Here is a 9,094-nt window from a genome sequence, read left to right on the forward strand (position 1 = left end):
TTTATGTTTATTTAACAAAATGTAATTTGAGAATAAGGAATATGAATTTCATTTCCATAGGGGATTGGGAGTGGGGTTTCTCATTTCCTAAACTGACTTTTGTAGTCCTTTAATTTTTTTATATTTTTTGAATTATTCTCGTTTAAATTATAATTAATTTTATTATTTTAAATATCATTATTATTATTGTTATTAATTTTTTTTAATTAATATCATTTTTATAATAATATTTATACATGTATTTAGTTAATAAAAATTATATTATTTAATACTATAGGTATTTTGGTAAACTGATTTTTATTTTTCATTCTTATTTATTTTATCAAGTAAACACATTATTACATTAATAACATTTCAGTACATTCTAATTCTTATTTATTTTTATCAAATAAATATTAAAATTTCTTTCCCATAATATTTGCGGGAAAACGGTCATAAGGTTTGCGTTTTGTGAAGTTGCCACGAGACGCTGCGTTTTGAGTCTTTTTTTATTTTTTATTTTTTTGGGGGGTTTGGTTCTGTTTATTGTTTAGTTGAACTTTTGAACATTTTAAACATTTCCATTGGGGATTTTCCAGTATCTGAATAGACTTCATCGAGCCGAATTTGCTTAATAAGGATTAAATGATGACGACGATAAAGCATTTGGCGAGAAATTGGCAAAAATCTCGTGATGACGAGAAGTTCTCTCTCCCAACTCTAGACGACGCTCGTCCTATGGACACTCAAGGTCTCCCATCCATCTCATATAAGATTTAACTTCATTTTGTTCTCGTTGCTCTTTTTTAATTAATGAAATATTAAAGCAATTTATTTTTGGTTTTATTATTATTTTTTTAAATCATCAGAACAAGAGGAGTTGGTTCGCTTATTTGAAAGGAGTCAAGCTCAGCAGAGTTTAATTTGGCGGGTATTATAATTTTCCATTGAAGAATATTTGTTATTTTAATTTATTTATTTTTTTCTGTTGAAACATTAACTTGATTTATTTTTCTTTGTTTTCTTTTTCTTTTTTTTTAATAGAGTGTATTCGCAGCATTTCTTTTTTGCTTCGCTGCCTTTCTTGTTTACTCTATCTTTCAGCAGGCTTCATCTCCATGGGAACTGGTATAACAATCTCTATTGCTAACCGAATTTTATTTTAGTTTTTAGTTTTTTATTAATTTACGAATTTTCTGAATTGCTGGATGGGAAGCAATAAACTCAAATAGTCTTCTGTAAATACTTGTAAAAATTTAGGTTACAATTCGAAGTTTCTTGGATACAACCTCACAGGAAATAGCAAAAGCAATTGTTAGATTTTAAACTAGATTTTAAGATTTTTTTCCAAAAAGTGTTTCCGGAAACACCCAAAAAAATGTTTTTAGATTTTGGTATGCTTTGTTTTCAGAAACAAAGAGTTTTATCCAAATTGCTAATTAATTTGGCCACGATGGTTTGATCAAAATTTGGGTGTCCTCCTAACTCATAAGCTGTGGACTTTTACAAAGGCTAAGGTGATAGTTCTCAGAATAGTATACATGTTAAGAGTAAAATTTCTAAATTGTTGTTGTGTTTACTCTTCATAGTGCTATCAAGTGGTCGGCAATTCAGTTACTAAATTGAATTTTGTGGAAAACATTGATTTAGTTTTAGTAGTAGTTTAATGAGAATTGATGCTAGGAGGTCCACATGATCTTGATGATACCTCGGATTTGAGGAACTATATGCATTGCGATTTCAATGATTTGCATTCTGTTATTGCTGAATGATATTGTCATTTCTGAGCAAGTGTTTTCTGTGCTCTTTTAAGTAGCGTTATCATGCTTACTTCATGGAGGAGATCAACTCATGGATGATTATAGTTGCAGGTCTGATTCTTTGCTTGTTCTCGTCTATTTTCACTTTTCATTATTTGCTTAATATTTGCGTATTTTGTATCATCCATTATGATATTGTTAAAGCAATTCAACTAAATATCCTATTCCGCTGTCTTCTTTTTGTTTCATTTTCATTAGACATACCTGTTTGGCCTATGCTCATGTAAGGATGATTGAGTCTTATGTTTAAAATTTGCAGTTTTTTCATTTATCAAATTTATTAAAAAGATAAATAAAAAATATAGCTTCTAAGAATGTTGATTTCTGTTTCTGTCTTCCTCAGTTTTGGTTCATTATGTACGGTGTGCCTTGTCCATGACAATTAAGTAATTAATGTTGCCACCCCGGATGAAGAGGGAATTGTTGGGCTCTTATGTAAATAGTTGTCATGCCAAATTTGTGGAACCAAAAGGACACCACCTTGGAAAATTTTAAACCATCCATTAGACCTTGTAAGTTTATTTGCATCTTATCCTTTAAATTATTGTATAGTTTTATTATAATTTTATTTATTTGCACCCATTAGACCTTGTAAAAAGCTGTCACTGCAGTTGTCCATATTTTCCACTATACCTCTTTCTTAATTAATTGCATATCCTTTGGCTTTGGTTATTTTTCTTTATAATCTTGAAAATCTCTCTCTCTCTCTCTCTCTCTCTCTCTCTCTTCCTCAAATAAGATTTTTTTTTTCAAAAATACTTCTCCTGTCTAATATTTGGTTATTAGCATACTAGCCCTCTATCTATGTACAACATGTGAAAACTTTTGTAATTTTACTTAATTTCTTCATATGCATGTGAATTTCTATTTGATTGCTAGGATTGGAAACTAACTTGAATTGTTAGTCCGTAAACCTTTTTTTTTTTTTTTCTGTAATCGAATTTATCCCTTAAATTTTAACTTTGAACTTATATTTGCATGTGCTTTTTAGCATTGAGTTTTCATGGGAACATAAAAGAGATGAGACTGTGATGATATTATAAATCATTAGTTTTCTCACTTGCCAAAACATTATTGATTTTAACAGTTTTCATTTTCTCTATAAGATGATTTTGGGCAAAGGTCCCCTCTGGTAGATATATCAGGCTCTACTCATGAAAGCAATACCCATTATCTGCAAAAACTATTTTCTAGTTACTTCTTTCTTTTTTCATTGATTTTCTCTATGGCTGCTTCATACAGAACTCGGTGAAAGTATATACACTTTAATTCACCATGATTGAAGTATTGTGCTGTTTCATCCTGCGTTCATTCTGGTATTTACCACGTCCAACATCTCTGTCGTTCATTCCCACAATTATGTCGAGTAATTCTTTCTAAAATTTGAATTTTGGACATCATTTTTTTCCTCGTAGACAAGCTTATACCTCTGTTGATATATAACTGATAGTTAAAATAAGTGTCACAAAGCTAGTCATGTTTCTTTTTACCAATCGAAGAATCAAACCAGCTTATACTTAGTCATACTTGCAATTTACTATTGCTAGTGGATAAGCTTGATTTGAAGAATTAAGATCTGTCTTTGAGGAATCTCAGTGTCCAGAATTGTAAAGATGTGTTTGATATTGAACGTGGAGAGAGGAAGTGTAATTAGAGTTATTTTATTTTAGTTTATTTTAATTTATTTAAATGTTCAGCATCATCAGTGCATGGAACTGAGTCTTGATGAATTGATAAAATTAATGTGATTCACTCAAATAATTGTGCATGAGTGATGATTGCATGGCTGTTATGTATGCTTGATATGTGATTTATTCCTATTTCCAATTACCTTGCATTCAGATGGTTTACATGTGTTTTAGATTGGTACACTAATTTAAGCATTGAACAGATTGGATAGCTGTTTTAGCATGCTCCATGACCATCATAGGGCTTCTTCATAACCGCAGGCAATGGATTTTGTACTCATGCTTTGCTGGCATGACACTTGCTGTTTTCTGGTTATATTACATGCTGAGGTACATGAAACTCTTGCCTTTATGATTGATGCTGAGTATATGAACTCTGTATAATCAACATCAATTCTAAGTCATGAAATTAAAATAAAAAGGTAAATCACAATTAAGTTTTATCTCCACTAGGGAGAGAAAGAGGCAATGGGGGTTAGGAAGAATTGGAAAGTGTCAGACACTGATCTTGTTGAGTTTTTTGCTTTCTGTTTTTCCTAATTTCTCTTTTTTTTTTCTAAAAAAATTGAATTTTTTCATTTTATATTTGCCTGAGAGTTGCATCCCTTTTCTGTTTGAGTGTGTCTCAACTCTGTTTGTTGTGGCCTTGTTTATTTCACTGACCATGAGATGTTTCATGCACTTTAATTTGCTGGATGTTGTAATGTATTTGATTCTGTTTATGTGATGCTAATAAATGTGCCAGACTGCCAAAATTTCGGTGGGATGTCATCTGGCTTCCATTTGGACCACTTAGGTGTGTTTTCAAAGTTAATTTGTACTTCTCTCTTTCTGATTGTTACCATTAAGATCATTTAGAAATTTATATCTATTTGATTGAATTGCAGTGGAGCTGGAATCTGCCTCTATGTTGATCATGCACTGAACGAGTCAAGAGAAGATGTGAGAAAACTTCGAAGCTATATGTATGCTTACAAAGCTAGCTAAACATTTCTCGCTCTATTTTGCTTCACCTTGTTTGATACTACTTGTCACAGACAAGATGACAGATGAAGTAGGATTCTGTGCCTTATTGAATGAAAATATGCAAACTAGAAGCAACTGGAATCAATTAATTAAAGTTTCCAAATGCCAGCATTCCACTGAACTTTTCTGTTTCTCTATGTGTGATCATTATTATTATTATTAGGATTTCTCTATGATGATGGTGATGATTATTATTATTATTTGTTTTTGCACCATGGTAATGCACATCACTTTGTTCACATTTATCTTTGTGTATAGGCTGTATGGAAATGTTTCAAGAATTGTCATTTATTTATGTGTCTGCACTGATGAAACCCCCAATTTTTTATGCCAGCAATTGACTATTATTGCAAAGTGAGCTGGTTCTGTTTCTTCATAAAAGTTAGCTGGAAGCTAGATCTCGCTAATAATGAAGTATATGCCCTAAACAAAATATCAGTCTTGCTCAGTCTAAGCCCTAACCTGGAAATTTAAATATCTAATAATCCTATTGCTTGTGGCACATGACTTAACTTCAAAATGCTATTATTGTGGAACATTCAGCATTGTTTCCAGCGCACTACTATTTTTGCATAAAGAAAATTTCTGCAATGATCTTGAAACATCACCAGATGCAAGGATGCCCTATTTGCAAAACCTTCTGGAGAAAAAACTTCACATCCAGATTCCAGTCAATTAATACCATGTACCTAGGAGGCAAAACATTGAATTCAATTGGAGACCTTTAACCTTTCTCAGAAGCCATAAATATGGCATTTATCTAAAAGGGAAATTCAATTGGAAAGTAACTTTTGACTTTTCTAACAAGCCATTGGTAACAATCTAAAAAGCAACTCCATCCAAAACAACACATTAAAGTTCAAACAGATGGAAAAAAACACTAGTCTTTCTCATAACACTTGAATAGCATGCCAAAACTATCATGTAAACCTATCCTGCCTATCCAACGGTTTTCTTTGAACAGAGTGTTAAATTTAATCCTCATCTTCAATGACCTTGGTGCCAAGCCCCCTCAGTCCTTCTGGTGGGATTTCTGCAACAGTTACAAGAGAGTACAGCTCTTCCTTAGCGTCTTCATCATCGTTCCTCCTGCGAGCAATGCGAACCCTAACCCTCCTTGGAACACTTCGGATGCCCCTGCTCCAGATTTGCTTGTTCAATTTGACATCAACCCTAACATCCTTAGTGCCCATAGCTTTCTCTGCAAATTTCCTGATCTCCTTAATGGCTTTTGGAGCTTTCTTCTTGAATGTACTATTTCCACAATGGCGGTTCACAAAAAATTAGTCAAGTTCTTTACCATGATACTAAAAATTGCAAAGGCAATCCCGCATGATGCAAGAAACACAACACAGACCAAAGGGAGCAGTGACACACTTAAAAGTTCTCTCATTCTGACAACAATAAGCTGCAAAGGCAGCTTATTGTAAAAAGTTTATTCATTAACAGAAAAAGCCATAAAATGCTAACACCTACAACACTAGCCCTTCCATTCTCTGCTACGAGCTCGGTTAAGAAGCTCCATGTGTCATCTGATCCTAATATGATATAAATTTTGTACAGTCTAAAGTTAAAGTGTTTCTCATAATATACGTACACTCTAAAGTTAAAAGTGCCTCAACCATACGAAATTTGGGGAGGCACTGACGCTGAAAATTGTACACCTCTGCCACAACACTCCTACAAACACCCTTAAGAACTAAAAGCAATGGCTAATGAACCAAGCTTGGCCTCATAAGCCACCAAATTCCAACTGCAAGTCCATGTTGAGAAAACGTTGCGAAAATATGAATCCTAAATACAACTGATTGCCAAATTCACCATTAAAACGACCTAAATACCCATCCTAGAACCACCATCTCACCATCATCCACCTCCAATCCTCCACGGTCTATCACTACTCAAAAGCATCAAATTTTCAATTAAATAATGCAAATGCAAATAGATTTCGACTAACACAACCCCATTTACTTAACTATAAAAAGAAGGAAAAAATAACTAGAGAACAATCTCAAAAAGACTACTTAAATATGGTTAAATGAAGATAGAATAACAAAACGATGATGTTCGATAAATGGGCATGGATAAGAAGCCAAGAAACCAGTCACTGACCAGCCATGTAGACGCTTGTGAAGGTTGATGGTGAACTCTCTGGTCACCACCTCCTCCTTTCGTCCCTTGGTCTTCTCCACCATTTTCTCTCTCTTTCACCTGCATTCAGTCACCCACCAGTTACTTTAAAAAAAATCCCTCATATTTAATTAGACCAATTGAAACTTAAAGCAACTAAAGAGTTCATACAAAATCAAAGTTCGGAGAGACACCTTTAGGGGTTTCAAAGAATGCAGAAACTCGAGAGGGGGAATGAAAGAGGAGACGGGGGTTCAATTAAATGATCTCAAAAGTGAAAACCCTAGCTTGTGCACCGTAATGGAGTTCTTTTAAAAATTTATATTTGGGCTGGGCTTCGTATTTGGGCCCTGGCAATTTTTTTTCAAAAGTGACGGCACGTGATCTCACGCGCACTGCTCTTTAGAAAAAGACATGTTTCTCTAGGTTTGAGAAAAGAAATATAAAATCTCTAATATTTTAAAAAAACACATAACTCCCCTTCCGTTAATAATTTTATGGCGTTTGTTATCTTACATGATAAGATAACAAACATAACAAAATGAGAAGCGTTGAATTTGAAGTTTCAAATCCAACATTTGGAAAGGAAAAGTAATATATAAGAGGAATTGTAGGGAAGCTTGGGAAAACGGGACAAATTCAAATTCGAAGGTTTTCTTTTCTATTTAATTTATTTATTCAAATAATCCAATGCTCGCATGATCATAAAATTAGTCATGGTCCTAATGTAAATCTTAGCAAATTTATGTAAAAATGTCATTAATTAAATATGTGTAATAATAATAATGACATTAATAAATAATAATAACAACAATAATAATGATGACAAAAATAATAATAATAACAGTAATAAATTTTAATAATGATAATAATAATAGAAGTAATAATTTATTAAATTCATTATTATTATTTAAAATACTATTATAATGATAATTATTATTTTCATTATTATTTATTAAAATATTATTAATTTTATTATTCTTTATTAATTTATTAAATTTTAATTTTTAATTATTATTTGAATTAAGGATAAAATTAGTATTAAAAATTTTAGTTGGGGATAAAAAAGTCATTATTTGAAATAGAGTTTTGATTTCTAACCCTCGGAAATCAGAACTCTAATAATGATTCCTAAATTTATGAGTCCACACTGCTCCCATTCCGATTCTAAGTAGGGGTGGGCAAAAAAACCGTAATGTTAAAAAAACCGAATTGAACCGACGGTTTTTTTTAATTCGGTTCGGTTTTTATTTTTTAAAAAAACTGAATATACCGTTTGTAAAAAAAACCGAAATGTCGGTTCGGTATTCGGCTCACTTAGCTGAACTGAAAAACCGAATTATTTTTTGATTTTATTCAAATCAAACATGTGTTAATAATTTTATTCAAATCAAACATGATTTTATTCAAATCAAACATGTGTTATTTCTCTTTATAACATTATGATTATGTTTATATAGATGGAGTATTGGAGTTTGGTTATGTATTTTGAAATTTTAATATTTCATATTTTGGGAGTATCTTATTAATAGTTAGTAAGATATTCATGATAAAATGTGTTTTGAATACTTTGTATTTATTGTTAATATTTGTAATAAAATTAGGATAAATTAATTGTTGAAAAAAATTATTACATTCATGAGACCCAATGGGCTAAAAAATTAAAAATTCAAAATAGGCTCAGAACCGAAAAAACCGAACCAAACCGAACCGATCCGAAAAGAATCGTTTGAGTTCGGTTCTTATTCGGTTCTTTTTATAAAATAACCGATTTAAATCGGTTCTACTTAATTTCGAACTGAACCGAACCGTGCCCACCCCTAATTCTAAGCTTTCATTTTATAGGTGAACAACTTATTGATTCTTATTCTTTCATTCCAATTCACATTACTATTTAGTAAACACAACATTAGGCTTATTGGTGGTAAGAATAGAATGGGCAAGGGAAGGCAGCAACACTTTTCTTATTTTTCTTATTAACCAAAACCATTATGGATGTGTTTTACTTAGATGGTTTATGATTGTCTAGTAATTAAGAATGGGTGTGAATGAGATACACACAAGGAATTATGATTTCACTTTTAAAATTTATAAAACTAAAGGCGTTTGTTATCTTACGATTTGACCATCTTTTCAATCAGCTTCAACCGATAAACTTATATTTGTACTAACTACAAGTGTCGAAATCTTGATGATATGCTTGTTGGACTCTTATGTTTGTTACCTTATTATATAAGGTCTTGTTAAATTCAAGAATCAGAATTTTGATTCTTAGGAGGTTGGGAATCAGAACTCCATTCTCAAATATACTTTTTTACCTCCAACTAAATTTCTTAATACATATTTTATCCTTAATTTAAATAATAATTTAAAATAAAATAAAAATAAATTGTAATATAACAATATTTTTAATAATAATAAAATTAATAAATTATCATCATCGTCAATGTC

General features: G+C 31.5%; 2 protein-coding genes across 3 annotated transcripts; one reads left to right on the plus strand and one right to left on the minus strand.

The window, feature by feature from the left end:
- Window positions 1-418: 418 nt before the first annotated feature.
- Window positions 419-4,675, plus strand: LOC18055662. The gene is made up of 7 exons (XM_006451309.2): window positions 419-730; window positions 849-910; window positions 1,024-1,107; window positions 1,796-1,850; window positions 3,691-3,817; window positions 4,233-4,283; window positions 4,375-4,675. The coding sequence occupies exons 1-7, from the start codon at window positions 625-627 to the stop codon at window positions 4,472-4,474; spliced, it is 585 nt and encodes a 194-aa protein (XP_006451372.1). The 5' UTR covers window positions 419-624; the 3' UTR covers window positions 4,475-4,675.
- A 546-nt stretch (window positions 4,676-5,221) lies between these two features.
- Window positions 5,222-6,928, minus strand: LOC18055663 (60S ribosomal protein L31). Of its 2 annotated transcripts, none has more exons than XM_006451312.2 (3): window positions 6,838-6,928; window positions 6,626-6,724; window positions 5,222-5,767 (listed from the first exon to the last, which is right to left on the minus strand). In XM_006451312.2, the coding sequence occupies exons 2-3, from the start codon at window positions 6,706-6,708 to the stop codon at window positions 5,488-5,490; spliced, it is 363 nt and encodes a 120-aa protein (XP_006451375.1). In that variant the 5' UTR covers window positions 6,709-6,724; window positions 6,838-6,928; the 3' UTR covers window positions 5,222-5,487. The 2 variants fall into 2 exon arrangements, with proteins under 2 accessions (XP_006451375.1, XP_006451376.1); XM_006451313.2 differs by having other exon boundaries at window positions 6,815-6,914.
- Window positions 6,929-9,094: the final 2,166 nt, after the last annotated feature.

This window comes from Citrus clementina, unplaced genomic scaffold (assembly GCF_000493195.1).
Source record: "Citrus clementina cultivar Clemenules unplaced genomic scaffold, Citrus_clementina_v1.0 scaffold_1, whole genome shotgun sequence".
Taxonomy (NCBI): Eukaryota; Viridiplantae; Streptophyta; class Magnoliopsida; order Sapindales; family Rutaceae; genus Citrus; species Citrus x clementina.